The following is a 17,382-nucleotide window of genomic DNA, read 5'->3' as shown; positions in this document are numbered from 1 at the left end:
CATCAAAAAATACTGTAATATTATATCCATTTCTTTTTTTTCAATAATTATCTCAATTCGTAGCCGTCAGAAAAGTACTCTTTTTCTCTCCATTTGTGTTTCTTTTTCCTCCATAATTATCCCAATTCATAGCCGTCGACCCCCCACAGAAATAGTATCTTAATAATCAAAGTCTTCGTCAAGACAAACTCCCTTCCTAATTTTAGTATCGCAAAGAAGCATGGCAATTGGCATTTAAAGTTGTAAAATACTAGTTTAAATCCACTACCTGGCGGCTTTAAACATTTCGATTAAACTAATGTGAAGAACATCCATCATAACAAATAATAAACCATTGCAAACCTAGTGGCTATAAATTACACCATAATTGCCATATCAATACTACATCTCATATTTGCATTGCCAAAGGAAAACGAAAAAACAACATATATCGATCATGGGTTTCTATAGAGTTTCATTGTCACTCATAATTTGCATCATAGGCGTAGTAGCCATGCTAGAGCCGTGTAGTGGCCAAGACTCCCCTCAAGACTACCTTGACGTCCACAACTGGGCCCGTGCTGAGGTGGGTGTCAGGCCTATGGAGTGGGACGAAACCGTGGCAGCCTACGCACAGGAATACGCCAACCAACGGAGTGGAGACTGTAGTCTCTTCCACTCCGGTGGGAACTACGGGGAGAACCTTGCGTGGGGCAGTGGTGACTTATCAGCCGCCGATGCTGTGTGGATGTGGGTGGAAGAGAAGAGCATCTATGATTACGACTCCAACACCTGCCTTGGTGAAAATCCTTGGGATTGCCTTCACTATACTCAGGTGGTGTGGCGTGACTCTACTCGCCTAGGCTGTGCTAAGGTTTGGTGTGACGTTGGTGGCACCTTCATCATTTGCAGCTATGATCCCCCAGGCAACTTTAATGGCCAGCGACCTTTTGCAAATCTAGCTAAAGCCATCTAATATTTGGATGCTATAAATGTTTTTACTATCCTATTCTTGAAGTTCGTTATTGAATGGCATGAATGGGTCATTAATGGGATATATCTTTTTACCAGTACCAACTTTGAATAAGGATGTTTCATCTCGTTTCTATTTTATTACTACATATAAATTGACCTCCCTGCACTGAAATCACGGAGATTATATGAAATCATCGTGGCAGATGTAATTTAATTTAAACAAACGATAAAGAAACCAAATGTAGAATTTTCAGCAAAAGTCATCACTAATATAAAAAATTGCACCTAATTAATAAAATAATTTTTTGGTGGCAAAAATATCACGTTATACCTAAAGGGATAGGAGAACTACAAAATTTTGATTTATATGTACTACATACAAGCAATAAAAAATGTTTATTATATATAAAATAATTACATAAACATATTAAAAGAAAAATTAAACTAAAACAATGTTGATCAATTTTAAAAAAAAGTATATATAATATAATAATCTATTAGATCACAAATTATTTCTTTCAAAGTACACAACTGTTATTATATTATTCAAATTATACTTTAATAATTTCTATACAGAAGATAAATGTTATTTTAATTTAATATGTAGTTATATAATCATTCTATTTATATACACACGACACGTATATATAAAATATTTGTAATAATTATTATTATTTAATATGAATATATATATATATATATATTTGTATAAGTTCAATCAAATAAAAAAAGCACATTTTCTTTTAAATATAAATGATAATTTTGTAATAAAAATTAAGATTATATATCATATATTATTATTATAATGATATTTTATATTATTTAAATTTAATAAATTAATATAATTACTAAATATCTAGTCCAGTATCATGTATTATTATAACAATGATATTTTATAACATTTGAATTTGAATTTAAATATATTCATATAATTATTATAAATGTAGTCTTATATTAAATATTATTATAATAATTATATTTTATAATATTTTAATTTATTTTAATATAATTAATAAATATATATTTTTAGTTAGTTTTAAAGGTATATTCTATTAAATTTTTAGAATATCCTGTTAAAGGTAACAAAACAAACCGTTAAAACAAAAAAAAATTATTCTCTACACACTTTTTATATAGAAGAGATTTATATATACATATATAATATTGATTTATTAACTATCTACTTTCTACTTTTGATTTATATATAGGGTGTCATTTTGCCCCCATCTACAGGGGCATGCCTATGCGCATTTCAATAGTCTTTGAGAATTTTGCATAATTTATAATAAAATCAAAATATAAAATTTTAAAAACACTACAAGAAAACAAGCCTACAGCGATGACAAAAGTCGTCTCTGTAGGTCCCGAAGTAATCTCTGTAGGCTTTTAAAGACGATATGTTGTCGCAAAAATGTTGTTGCAAATGGCTCGTATGTGTAGGGACTTACTGCGATGACATTTTGGTGTCATCGCAGTAGAGTTTCTTTACTGCAATGACTTGATCGTCACAGTAGGATACTTGCAAAATCTATTTTTTTTTTAAATTGGGCCCTATTGCGACGACATATGTCGTCTCTGTAGGTCTTTTTCAAAATAAAAAATTTTGAATTTTGGGAGACGACATGTCATCTCTGTAGATATTTTCAGAATATTTTTTTTTAATTTTGGACCCTACAGCGACAACATGTCGTCCCTGTAGGTCTTTTTCGAAATTAAAAAAAAAATTAAAAATAGTAAATTCTAAAAAAATCACAATTCTAACCAACTCATATCATTAAAACATATACTTAATATTGTCAACACTAATAAATAATTAGAAAAAATAAATTACTTTCTAACATAAAACAAAGTTCACCATATATACCAACACATATATAATTTCAAATAAATTTTTAATACTAACATTCAAACATATAGTATATACTAACACATATATAAGTCCACACATATTTGAAAACAAAACAAAAACAAACCAATTTAATCAATATATGCTCAATATCAATCATATAACACACACACTTTAACCTAAATTTAAACTTAATTATCTAAAATTAAAAGTTTATCTAAAATACATATATATATATTCATATAGTTTTACACTAAAAATAATAATAATCATATTCATATAACATATTAATCAAATCACATTTACATATACATTTCAAGAAACTATAATAACATTAAATATACGAAAACTAAAATTAAAACTAACCTCCAAAAGTTGTCCAAGTCCACTAACCGAGATGGTATATGAAACATTTAATGAGAAACTGAGAAAAGGGATGAGAAAGGATTGGGTTTTTCTGGTATATACCCAAAACCTACAGCGACGACATGTCGTCGCTGTAGGGCATAAAAATATCGTCTCAGTAGATGAAATGTGCAGTTTTCATTAATGAAATCGCTATAGAGAATTTCCAAAATTCAAGTTCCAGTGCTAAATTTTTGGGGGGAAATTTTGCCACCATTTTTTCGGACCTCTACAACGACGACATGTCGTTGCTATAGGTTATTTGAGAAAAAAAAATAAAACAATAATAATAAATAATAAATAATTTGGGTCCTGTATATTCCCTCTAAAAAATTTAGAGACCTACAGTGACGACATATGGTCTCTATAAGTCAAGATATTTGGAACCTACAGTGACGACATCTATTGCGATGACATGTCCTCCCTATAGGCCTTTAATAAAAAAAAATTTAAAAATCAAATTTTGTGGTTTTATGTGTTCTATTACGACAACAGCATTGTCGTCGCAATATAAGTCGTCACTATAAGGTGAATTTCTTGTAGTGAAAATAAAGGCAATCTTTCTAAATCCTAAACCGGTCTTCTTTCCTTTCTTCTTCTTCTTCTTGTAGATTTGGAATTATTTTTCTTCCTCTTACTGTCGCATTCTTCTAGTAGATCTAGAAAATGCAAAGATTGCCGACTTGCTGCCATGGTCGAAGTCATCTTCACTGGTCGCCTGAGCAGCGGTCATGGCAATGCTTAATCTTAGTTCTGGAAGCTTCATCCCTGTCGTCCACCCCCAAAAGCTACCACCATGGTTGTGAAGTACAACCATTGATTGTGACGAGGAACCATTTTCCTTACCCACTCAAACCATGCCTTGGACCAACATAAGACGACCTCGAAGTCCAATTGTAAAGCTCGGTATTTCGGGTCTGGTGATGGGTGGTGGTCTCCATAAGAAAGAAACTAGAGTCTGTCCATGGCTCACGGTGGACTCAACTGGCAAGCCAAAGTGGTGAAGGCCTTCCTACCCATGATCTTCATATTCTTGACTTGTTGCTTTTGTACCCTTCAAATGTATGGTCTCTTCAAGATTTGATTTTTGTTTTTCAAATTTTTGTTGAGATTGTGAGAATGTTCTTGGTCTATTTAAGATTATTATTATTATTATTATTATTATTATTATTAAAACCATCATAGATGAAATTGTTTAATTTTTTTTTTGGGGTTTTAAATTTGTTTGATATCAAATGGAGATAAAGTTTTACAGAAAATATGATAATTATATTTTAATGTTTAGTTTATAATTCTATTTTAAAATGAATTTTAAATACTTAAATATATTATCATATTTTTAAATATAATATTTAATAAAATTCAAGGGTATTTTGGTTATATTCAATTGTTTTTAAAAAAGAAAATATGCAATTAATTATAAGACAAAATCATAAAGGAAGAGGAGAACCAAAAGTCCTCCAAAGAAACAATCACAAACTATAAATAAAGAAAAGCATTCCCTCAATATCATTCACCCATAAAACCAATCCAAAACTTCAAAGAATCTTTTGGAAAAAAAGCCCCAATTAAACAGCCAAAACTGGAACATTCCCTAGCAATCTACCATTATCATTAACAACACTCATCAAATAATTAGCCCCAAGCAATGCCAACACTTCAGAATGACAAAGTATGTGCTAAAGCTTTAATTTCATCGGCTGTTCCGCATTGTTAAACAAATCTGGAAGGCCAGGATCGCATCAAATATCACATCCACATAATCACACATCATCAATAATTTCCAAATAAATAATATATAATACATTAAAAAAACAATTAGAATGTATTCAAAACTATAGTGATCCGAACAATACTTTTCTCATAGTCAAATAAAATAGACCAGAATTTTGAGTCAGGCTGACACCAGGAGATGCGCACAATTTGGGACACAAATCTGGCCCTGTGCCAGGTACTTAACAGTATGATAAGCTGGCATAAAAAAATGTCTTTGAAGATAGCTTTGGACAGAAATTGAGCTTTTTCAATTTCTTTATTAATGGAACTTAGTGTTTCATCTAATCTTTACATTGCTGGATTTAAGAGACTTATAATAGTATTATTATTTTCTTTGGAAAGGACTGCTTGTCATATATTTCTCTAGTTATGTATAAAAAAAAAAATATTGTGTGTGTCTCAACCCCTTCAAAACCATCCCGGGCATAACAAAACAAGAAACAGACCTGCCACTCAAGATGACCCAAAACTGCTTTCAGGAGGCCTTTCCTAAGATGCAAAATGTCTCGGGAATCCCCCTGCATCAACATGAAGGAAGTTGATTTAACACATTATACATACAACCTCTGTTTCTTGTATCAAGCTTTATATGACCTGTAACTACATTATTAGCATGTAATGGCATTGATGTCTTAATTACCAAAAAAAAAAGGATTTACTTTGGAAAGGAACCACTAAGACCACGCCCAATCATGACTCATTCAGATCTCTCTAAGTGTCTCTCTCTAGGGAATATTATAATGATCAAGTGTAATCAAAGGTGAGTACAAAAAGTATCCTCATCAGTCAACACTTAATGATCCTTTGGCAAATTTCAAAATTTCAGTTACTAATAGTTATCTTAGCTGCTCTAATAGCTCAAGTCATTTTTGTGTTATAAAGGAAATCTGGAAGATAATAAAACCCCATGAAACTGAAAATGTCAAGTGCAGGATACTAACTCGCCAAAGGCTGATTACTTTTTTCTTATACAAGCAAGAATGGTAATGCAAAAGTTAACAGGCTGAAAGGACAGGGTTCTGTCCCATACAACAGTTATTTCCAGGACAAAGAACAAGAAATATCTGACCAAACACTTTTTGACAACATATTAAAACAGAGACTATAGGTAGGTACTAACTCAAATTTTTAAGGTTTCAAAAATGGTCAATTAAGCATAAATTTTTCTTACTCAAAGGAACTCTCAGACCACTGGTGAAAGCATCTCTAACAGGTACAGGAAGTTGATGTATTGTGTTTGCTGCCTGACCAAGTGCACCTTTAAGCTGTTCTGGCACCGTTTCTTCAATAACCTTTGGTGTCTCAAAAACCCCTCTTGTGTATTACTCTCTCATTCGAAGTGGTCCTTCAACAATCAATTTTGTTGACAGAGTAAACTTGGTTTCAATCTGCATTCAAACGAACATAATAAATGCCCTTTAAAAAGAAAGATATCTGCAGCTATGTGCTGATGAAGTTATCAAAGCATACAAATCAAAATCAACATTAAAAAAAAACATGCAAACAGATTTATTTCCCATTTGTACTAAATTTTTGGCATCTTAGAATAAGAAGTAAAAGTTAATTTTGTAAAATCATCTGAAACCATATGGTAAATCAAATTAAGTTGGAAGCATTGGGAGAAAGGGAGCCAAATTTGTAAACACATACTATGAAATCCCATTTGTTAAGTAAATTCACATCATTAAAGAGTAGAATATCGAGTTCAAAACTCTCATGTTTGCCGTAACTCTTGCATATCCACCCTTGATCACCATATCCATTTCGACAAGTTAGCCAAATTTGAGGGAAATCTCCTGCAAACAGTTCAGGGGTTCCAATAAACATTAAAGACGATCAGTTGTTATCCAACTCAATCCAATTTCACACTAACCACATAATTTTGGACAACTACAAACCACTTTTCTCAAAGCTGACAAACACATTAGAGCATAGAAAACTCACTCGGATATGAATTTGGTAGCAAATAAACCTGGGCTTCCAGACCCAAACCATTCAAAACTCCACCGACCCTCCAAGAATGGCGACCTGATTTGCTTAAACAAGTAAACATCCCATAAAAATTGAAGCTTGGAAAAAATCCTCAGCTCAAATGAGCGCTTACGTCATTGGACGAGGCGTCGGATTAAGCCGCTCAAGGCACGAGCTTCTTCGATTGGTGACGGGAAACATGGGGAGGGAAGTTGTGGTAGATGAGACGGAGGAAGACGACGAACAACAGGAATGGATTGTAGAGATAGCAGATAGCTAGTACAAGACCGTGGTAGACCCACGAGTCGAGCCACGCCGTAGACCCACCGCTGCAAGCACCGTCGCACCCACGAGCGAGCCACGCTGTAGACCCACGAGTCGAGCCTCCTAGTCACACGACCCAAGCCGCAGGCCCCCATCACCTGTCTTCCTGGTTCGGTGCTTGAACGGCGGAGACAATCAGTCGGTATCCATTCGGGATTGGCATAGAGCCAACGAAAGAGAAAGGGAGAACGGGAGACGATCGGTTATGGAGGGAGAGAAAAAGAGATTTGGGGATTATATTTTCTTTATTGACTTATTTTATAAATAAATGGGATCGTGTGAATTTTTTTTTTTTTGGGGGGGGGGGGCGCTGGGAAAAATTAGGCGCCAAAAGATTAAGTCCCACCTACACCTATACACTTATTTACCTATTATAATACTTTTTTTAAAAGTATTAAATTTTTGTGTTATGGGTTTTCGTTGTAGTGTTTGTTTGACCAAAATTGTCTTTAAGGACCTATTTTTAACCTTTTACAAAAAAATAGGGTTTAAAAATTAATTTTTAAAAATGTAGAGTCCAAAAAGGTAATTAGCCAAAACAAAAGATCTAAAATAGTATAAATCCTTATTTTATTAAACTTGGTTGTTCTTTTTACTCTTGTTCTTTTTTTTCATTCTTCTAATTTTTTTTTATTATTATCCATAATTTATATACTAATTAACATATTTTTAGTTTTTAATGAATGTATACATATTAGTTGTGAGGTAGCATGTGCTGCCATATATGTATCCCTATATAGTTTGACCATGCTTAAAAATAAATATTTGAAGTTATATATATTTGAGAAAAAAAATTATTTTTGTTAGAATTTATAATTTTACTTTAAAATTTCATCTCTATTAGATAGATATTATATTGATACAGTGATATATATATATATTTATCTTAAAAAGAAATATTGAGTTTTATAACTATATATAGATATAAATACACTAATCATGAAGCTGGGAATTACAAATTTTTGATGTTGTGTTTTTCATTGTCAGTAACAAACTATATATTTCTTCCTATTAGAAAAAATATTTAGAATACAACTTGTTAGTTACTATAATATATGTTGGGGGGAGTGAGATTACACTACCACAATATCTAGAATCTACGCAAAATTATGCTTGACAAAGACCAAGAAAATTAGAGTTTAAATGATGCAAACCCTTGTAGATGATCAAAGTTCTTCAAACTTCTTGGAGCTTCAAAACCCTAGTTGAACCACCACTTTAAAATTCTTATTCTTCCTTGTAAAAACACAACCAAAAGCTTATGCACGATTTACATCACTTTCCTAATTCTCCATTTCCTAGCATGTCATTGATTTTTGAGGCTTAATGTAAGAGGAAATAGGAATTGGGATTGAACAAGCCTTAAACACGCAAATTCAAGTACTTTCTTTATGAGTCCTTGGAGAAAACTTGAGATTCTTGAAAACTAGAGAGAGAGAGAGAGAGAGAGAGAGAGGGGTTAGAGATAGATTTTAGAGAGTGATCAAGTCTTCCAAAACTCTATGAGGACCCTTTTATAGTGTAGACATCATCATTAGATCTAACCAATAGGATTAGAGATAAAGAACTTGTCATTCGGAGCTCAAAACACGTGTCCATATGGACACGTCAGGAAACACATCGACTGCTGGGACTTTTAAGTCCCTTTGCATCTAAGTGATGCAACACCTCCTCTGATTGGTGACCCCTCCAACGGGCCTAAAATTGGTCCAAATGCTACCAGATTTTTTGGGGATCTTTAGATGCCTCCATGTATCACTTTGAACCCAAAAATAGAGTTTTTAAGTGCCTACAAATTAAATTTAAATGTTACATCTTCATTTTGTGAAATTCATTAAGATTTTTATACCTGGCTTGTATAACAACACTTATCATTTGTATTTAACCAATCATAACATTCCCCACTTGGTTAAATACTAGCCTCAAACTCTAGCTTAAACAATTTTGGTGGCTAAAGTAAATTGCCTTTCAAATTGAACTTTACCTTAGTGAAAATAACACAAAGTCTTATCGAAATCCTTGCTAGCTTAAATGCTCGAACAAAGTATTCCTTAAGATAAAACCAGTAATACCTTACACACCTCCACTAGATCTTTTATTTTCCCACTTTCTTGCTTAGCACTCATATGCTCATGTGCTCATCTCTTCATGAACTTTCCTGGGAGAAACTCCAACTCCCACGAGAGGTAGAACCACCTCTAAGTTCACATCGGTGAAGTTCTAACAATATTTTTGCTACCTTTATAGATGCATGTTACACTCAACTAAACCTCATTAAAAGCCCTAGGCTTAACCCTTACTCGATAGCAACCAACACAAACCATCTTTGATGGAAATCACAAAAGTTTTGTGTTGAAATCATTCACTTATCAATGACTTGTTCTTACCCATTGAACTTTTTACCTTGATGTTCACAAGTTTGGGGTTGGGTTGCCACCATTGGTGAATCTTTTATTCTAGGAGTTTCAATCTCATCCCTTTTGAAGTGGGACTTACTAACCTTTTTACAAGAGGTTTTGAAAATGGATCTGCTAAGTTCTCACTTGCCTTAACATATGAGACCGATATGATTCAATCTTGAATCAATTGTCTCACATATTCATGTCTTAGACTAATATGTCTAGACTTCCCATTGTACACATTATTATATGCTCTAGCAAGTGTGGATTGACTATCACAATGTATTGAAATTGTTGATATTATATCTGTGGTGAAAGGGATATCCAACATGAGATCCCTATGCCACTCGACCTCTTTGCCGCTTGTCGCTAGAGCTATAAATTCCGCTCCTATGGTTGAGTGTGATATACAAGTTTTCTTCTTGGAGCCCCATGAGACGTACCTCTTCCAAGAGTAAACACCCAAATGGTGGTGGAGAGATTATCTCCCACTCCCGATATCCAACTAGCGTCAGAATATCCTTCAAGTATCCTTGGAAAGTTCGTATGATGAACGGTATATTCTTTGGTAGTCTTAAGGTAACCAAGAATTCTCTCAATAGCTTTCCAATACTTGATACTTGGATTGCCAGTAAACCTACATATGCAATATCTGCTTTTATGAAATGAACAACATACATTAGACTTCCTATTGCACTTTCACATTCCAATTGAGCTAGTGATCTTTCCTCATTCTTTTCAAATTGCATATTTGAATCGAATGGTGTATTTGCCTCTTTGATTTTGATAAGACTAAATTTTTCAAGCACTTTCTTGACATAGTTGGTTTGACACAATATAAAATCGTCACTATTCCTTCTAACTTTGATATATAGAATGGTATCCATCTCTCCAAGGTATTTCATTTTAAAGTTAGAAGATAGAAACCTCTTCGTTTCCATTATTCCTCTCATGTCATTACTCGAAATCAACATATAGACACAATAATATGACATAGTCATCATAAGTCATAGAGTATAAGCACTGGTCCGCATTGTTGTGTCTAAATCCATTTGAAACAATGACTTTATCAAACTTCTCATGCCATTGTTTTGAAGCTTATTTCAAACCATATAATGATTTGACAAGCCTACACTTTATGTTCATTTTCTTGAAGAACAAAACCTTTCGGTTGTTCCATATACACCTCTTCCTTGAGATCCCCATTTAGGATGTTGTTTTGACATCCATTTGGTGAACGTAAAGGTTATATATAGATGATAAGGCAAATAACAATATTATAAAAGTACTTCTTGCTACCGGTGCATAAGTGTCAAAATAATCTATTCCCTCCTTTTGTTTGAAACTTTTGGCTACTAATCTAGCCTTAAAGGTTTGTATGGTGCCATCGGTATGGTATTTCCTTCTAAATACTCATTCGCACCCAGTTGGTTTTCACCCCATTGGAAGGTCAACAAATTCCCAACCGTGGTTAGATATAATTGAATTCATTTCATCATTAACTGCCTCCTTCCAAAAAGTGAAATCCCTTGAGGATATAGCTTCTTTAAAAGTTTTGGGATCATCCTCTATTTGAAGTACTATTGGATATTGCCAAGTGACATCCTCATTATTACCTTCTACAAGGTATAGTGTCTCTATTTGAGAACACTTCTCACTTGATTCCAAATCTTTGAGCCTTTGGCTCCTTCTAGGCAATTGAGGTTTCTCACCAACCATTTTAGGAGTCTCCTCTTAAGGCTCTCTAATTTTATTTGGTTCTATTAACTAGTTGTAATCGCATGCCATGTTCTCAAAGAACTCATCTCATGTGCCATTGGTACTGGCCACTTCTTATGGTTATAAAGGATATAGAGCGCAGTTAATACTCTATATCCATTGGGGGTGATTTGGAAGGGGGCAACCTCTAAATAATTTTCCACCCTTTGAAAGAATTCGTGCAGAGGAAAGATTGCCCCTGCCTTGATATGATACCTTGACCAGGCGCTGAAGGTGCCCCCAGGCACATTTTCCCACTGGTCGGGTGAAGGCTTGATGAGGGTTATCCCAGGATGACCGTACTTCTTGAGATAGTTGTTTACCATCTGTTGATGGTGAAATCTCGTCAACGATATAAGGTTAGAAAGCTAAGACTGTATTGCCAAAGATATCTTAGAAGAAGATTGAGAGAACTTGAAAGAGTAAATATGCAGAACTACAATGGAAGTAAAATTCGTATATTGCTTAACAACCTCAACATACAATGAAATTTCCAACCCCTTTTTCTGGAGGGATGATGATCTATTTATACTGGAGCTCTAATGACTCCCCATACATGGTGGTTCCAGGGGACAAGATTGTACATAGGTACATTGTCAGGATAGTGGCACAAGTCATGGTGGGGCAGAAGGTTATGGTGTCGGCCTGGTACATAGTCAGAGGTATGCATGTAGTGCATACACTCTCTGTACAAACCCGTACCTCCACTACTTATAGGACACAAATGTTAGAGTCATACCTTTGCCCTTTTTCCAGGTTGTACATCTCGTGCTTGTACATTTATCGCATGCCTAGTGGTCCCTCTTACCTAAATATCTTCTCTAGGTTTCTTTATATTTTATTAAGTGTCAATCCATACTTCTTTTATCCCGTCCTTACCTCCAGGTACGAGGCCTGGAAATAGGCATGTACGAGGCTTGGGGATGGGTCTCACAAGGCGAGACCCTTGGTGCCTAAGCGAGTATCCAGTCGTGACTTGGGCATTCACGAGGCTCGGGGATGGGTCTCACAAGGCGAGACCCTTGGTGCCTAAGTGAGTACCATGCGTGACCCAGGCATTCACGAGGCCCAGGGATGGGTCTCACAAGGCTTGATGGGGTTTCATGAGGGCCACAAGATGGTGGTGGCATGAGGCTCCTTACCGTGGTCATACCTCGCAAGATGTACACGAGCGTGGCGAGGTGTGTCTCGTTGTGCGAGGCGTTGGCGCGCATCTGGGTCACGAGGCGCGCGGGCGAGGGAAGCCTCGGATAGCGAGCCCCTTGTGGCCTGGCAGGCATACGCGGGGGAAGGGCAGCCTCGCATAGTGAGGCCCTTGTGGCCTTGGCAGGCACGCGCGGGGGAATGGCAGCCTTGCATAGCGAGGCCCTTGTGGCCTTGGCAGGTGCGAGCGGGGGAAGGGCAGCCTCGCATAGCGAGGCCCTTGTGGCCTTGGCAGGTGTCCTCGGGTGAAGGGCAGCCTTGCATAGCAAGGCCTTTATGGCCTTGGCAAGTGCGCACGGGTCAGGGGGAGGCCTCGCATAGCGAGGCCCTTGGGTCCTTCTGGGCATTTTTGCTAAGGCCTCCTATGAGACATGGATCTCGCGTGGGGCAAGATATTAGGCTGCTTTGTTTGCCCGAGGCTAATGAGGGTAACCCTTAATTTTTCTCTTGTGTGTTGACAATGGCTCTGGTCAATTTTCGGCATTCACACTTGCCCCCCAGTCTATTAGGAAGTCTTTAGGCTTCCTGGTAGACTCATAATAATGCTATAGTCACTATGCTCTGGTGGTACTGCTGGGTGATCCGTGTCCGTTGGTGCACTTTGATTACTTGTAAGGATATGTTGACCCCTTGGGTTCTTTCTATCCTTTTATGTATTTTTGCGCGCACTTATTATTTCTTGCGAGAAGCGTCCTTCTCGTCATTAGGCATAGTAATATTTTCGCAAACGTCTTCTTCGAGACCCTTTTTGCAAGCATCTTCTGTGAGACCCTTTTTGCAAGCATCTTTTGTGAGACCTTTTTCACAAGCATCTTCTTTGAGACCCTTTTTGCAAGTGTCTTCTTTGAGACCCTTTTCACAAGCGTCTTCTTTGAGACCCTTTTTGCAAGTGTCTTCTTTGAGACCCTTTTATGATTTTTTGAGGTGATCCCCCCTCGGGTCGGGACTTTTATGGCTAGATGGTCCTCGTCCAATTTTAACCATGGTCAGTGACCCCTCTAGCAGGATGTCCCCTTCTATATGGAATTTTCAGATGTATTGGTAGCAGTGCGATTGGAGGAAGGTTCGCTTTCTTCAACATGCAAGTTCTTATGGCCCTCTTCCACACGTATGTACTTCTGTGGTCTTTCGAAGAAATCATCTAAATTCGAAACTTCTCTTTTGAGCATTCTACCCCATAACTTGCTCCCTGGATGAACTCCGGTTGTAATAGCCATCTTGAGCTCCACTTTGGTTAAACTTCCCACCTTTGTTGCCTCCATATTGAACCTATGGATATAGTTCTTCAGACTTTCATTTTCTCCCTACTTTATGTTAGCGAGGCTGGTAATTGGCATAACGTAATCACAGATCGCACGATGATGTTGAAGAAATTTTCCAGAGAATTGCTGCCATGATTTGATTGTTCCCGGCCTTATCCTCTTGAACCACTTGTATGCAACACCTTTAAGTGTAACAACAAAGAAATTACATTTGCTCTGCTGTTGACCCCTCTTAACCTCATCAAGTTGTTGAAATAGTCTAAGTGATACTTTGGGTCTGTAGCACCCTAGCATGGAGTCATGCGAGGCTCTCTGAGGGTGGCGAAGATTTGCTCAGCCTGGATCTCCCTTGTGAAGGGTGAGTCATGGTCAAATTCTTCGTCATCTCTGTGCCCCCCAGGTGCGGTGATAATCTTGCCTTGAGGGTGCTGCATTTTGATGTCTAGTCCCCTCCTCTTTTTGCATAAGGAGTCTTGCGGGTTCTCAGGCTGATCCCTTTCCTTGGTTGTGTTCCTCGGGGGCGCCACGAGGGGTGCATTTCTTACTTCTGACCTCTTCCCATGGAGCTATTTTCTTAGGCCAGGGGGCGCCTCTTTTGAGGTGACTTCTGCCTCGTTCTTACGACCATCGTCTTCCCTCCGCCTTTTCCTTTGGGGAGTTTTACTGGTGGAAAGTTGGGTTCTTCCATCGTCCGCGGGGACAGTATTTTCCCTTTTTTCACGCTCCTTCTCTTTACACTTAGGAAGGGGTATGCTTGACTTTCCTTGCAACCTCCTGCATGTTCTCTATCATGGTTTCCAGCCTTCGAGTCTTTTTATGCAACTCACGAATCTCATCCTCGTATAGGCGAATCCTTGAGCTGGGACTTACCGAGTGTACTTGGGGACTCTTGCCTAGCTTGTGCGTCAAGGCACCAGTGCCTTGGTAGCCTGAGCATGGTGCCACCGGGGACCGGGGATATGGGTACACTGGCGGTTCTTAGTGACCTCCGTCAGGCTGGACAGCCGAGGATGATGCTTCCTTCTCCTCCCCTGGGGGAGGACATTCCTCCGGCATATCTCCATGCCCAAGCAGAGGTGGGTCTTTCCAGGAAGCCCTCATTCGCTCTCCATTCAGGTGAACCTCAACGTCTTGTAGTTGTCGCAAGCGTTGTGAACGCCTTGGCATCTTTCTTTTTCTGGAAGTGATGAAAGAACGTTGGCTTGATGCTTGTTCTTCCCACTGACAGCGCCAAAATGTTGACGGTGAAATCTCGTCAATGATATAAGGTTAGAAAGCTGAGACTGTATTGCCAAAGATATCTTAGAAGAAGATTGAGAGAACTTGAAAGAGTAAATATGCAGAACTACAATGGAGTAAAATTCGTATATTGCTTAACAACCTCAGCATACAATGAAATTTCCAACCCCTTTTCTGGAGGGATGATGATCTATTTATACTAGAGCTCTAATGACTCCCCATACATTGTGGTCCCAGGGGAAAAGATTGTACATAGGTACATTGTCAGGATAGTGGCACAGGTCGTGGTGGGGCAGAAGGTTATGGTGTCGGCCTAGTACATAGTCAGAGGTATGCATGTAGTGCTTCCACTCTCTGTACAAACCCGTACCTCCACTACTTGTAGGACACAGATGTCAGAGTCATGCCTTTGCCCTTTTTCAGGGCTGTACATCCTGTGCTTGTACATTTATTGCATGCCTAGTGGTCCCCCTTACCTAAATATCTTCTATAGGTTTCTTTATATTTTAGTAAGTGTCGATCCATACTTCTTTTATCCCATCCTTACCTCCAGGTACGAGGCCTGGAAATAGGCATGTACAAGGCTTGGGGATGGGTCTCACAAGGAGAGACCCTTGGTGCCTAAGCGAGTATCCAGGCGTGACTTGGGCATTCACGAGGCTCGGGGATGGGTCTCATAAGGCGAGACCCTTGGTGCCTAAGTGAGTACCCATGCGAGACCCGGGCATTCACGAGGCTCAGGGATGGGTCTCACAAGGCGTGATGGGGTTGCATGAGGGCCACGAGACGGTGGTGGCGTGAGGCTCCTTAGCGTGGTCGTACCTCGCAAGATGCACATGGGCGTGGTGAGGTGCGTCTCGCTGTGCGAGGCATTGGCGCGCATCTGGGTTGCGAGGCGCGCGGGTGAGGGAAGCCTTGCATAGCGAGGCCCTTGTTGACTGGCAGGCGCACATGGGGGAAGGGCAGCCTCGCATAGCGAGGCCCTTGTGGCCTTGGCAGGTGTGCACGGGTAAAGGGCAGCCTCGCATAGCAAGGCCCTTGTGGCCTTGGCAGGCGCACGCAGGTGAAGAAGGGTTGTCTATTTTCTTCTTTTTTTGAGCAATAGATTTTATGTGACCCATATTCGTTGAACTGGTCGAAGGTCTGTTTGTTGAGTTGTGTTGAGAAAAAGGAATTTCTAAAAATGGCAGTGACGACTGTTCTTGATCCTCGAATAGTAGCGTGAGCAAGTCATCGTCAATCGGCCTTTCACCTCCCCAACGATCGTGCATGAAAACCTGGGAACTGAAAAAGGGAGATGAGAATCTACGGCCAACTGACAGAAGAAGTGGAAATGTTGGGATAACGTTGCTTGTGTATAAAAGATAAGCTTTTATACGACCTACAACATTCTAATGTAATCACTAAAAACATGCGAACAATTTAAAAATGGATTAAAAAGCAGAAGTGAATTTTTTTTTTCAAGGAAACTTTTCGACTCCGAAAATATGCGGGAAAAACCCAGATTTTTCCGAAAGCATAAAAATTGAATTTTACTTTGATTTTGCACCCTAAATCAGTACTCCTACTTCCCAAGCCAATTCCTAAGCCTCATTTAGTGTTTTTTTTTTTAATTTAAACTCCTATCCTATCATGCTACTACCTACGAGCCCGATTACCCCAAAATATTTTTTTTTCTCAAGAACATTCAAAAACTCAACGCACCAAATATCATAAAACTAGAGAAAGGAACGTTGCATGGCATTTCAGAAACAAAGACGATCGGGAAACTTACTTGATTGAAAGATTGAAGTGGGGTCGCGAGCGTTGATACAAGCGGCTGGGCAGACACACCCTCGGATTGCCAAGTTTTTCTGAGTTGTTCTTGCTTTGTTCTTCAGAGTGAAAAGTGAAAAGCTAAAAGAATGAGTTATTTATATTAATCAAATCACGGATAAAAAGGTAATGATGGGGGTGAGTTTTCGAAGCGTGGGGAAATGTGTTAGCTATCATAACACTTTTGGGAAACTGCAACAGCCATAATTAGCTACTTTTTCGAAAAGGCACTGACAGAAGTGACAGGTCATACGAAGGGTCGGTCGGTTAAGTTTACTTTATGCTGGTCATAGTAAAATAAACTCGGGGGGCAAATGTTTACCCAAAAATGGAATACCTGATGACGTGGCAGGATTGGCCTACATGTGAGAGTTTAACGGAGTATGATCTGTTCGACCATCAACCAGAAGAGAGTTCATTCAGCAAGCAG

At 38.1% G+C, this 17,382-nt stretch overlaps 1 protein-coding gene and 1 pseudogene across 1 annotated transcript; one reads left to right on the top strand and one right to left on the bottom strand.

The window, feature by feature from the left end:
* Positions 1-356: 356 nt before the first annotated feature.
* Positions 357-1,092, top strand: LOC133788751 (pathogenesis-related protein 1-like). Its single transcript, XM_062226344.1, has one exon. It carries the CDS (start codon positions 437-439, stop codon positions 953-955), a length of 519 nt encoding a protein of 172 aa, XP_062082328.1. The 5' UTR covers positions 357-436; the 3' UTR covers positions 956-1,092.
* A 5,025-nt stretch (positions 1,093-6,117) lies between these two features.
* LOC133792334 (probable plastid-lipid-associated protein 13, chloroplastic) lies at positions 6,118-7,195 on the bottom strand (annotated as a pseudogene).
* Between the last annotated feature and the right edge of the window lie 10,187 nt (positions 7,196-17,382).

The sequence above is a fragment of the Humulus lupulus genome, chromosome 7, assembly GCF_963169125.1.
Source record: "Humulus lupulus chromosome 7, drHumLupu1.1, whole genome shotgun sequence".
Classification (NCBI taxonomy): domain Eukaryota; kingdom Viridiplantae; phylum Streptophyta; class Magnoliopsida; order Rosales; family Cannabaceae; genus Humulus; species Humulus lupulus.
Note: the sequence above shows the minus strand (reverse complement) of the source record. Positions and strands in the feature narration are given on the sequence as shown.

Bases quoted from the DNA above. Each gene is read 5' to 3' on its own strand.
- LOC133788751 (XM_062226344.1), top strand. From the start codon at position 437: ATGGGTTTCTATAGAGTTTCATTGTCACTCATAATTTGCATCATAGGC.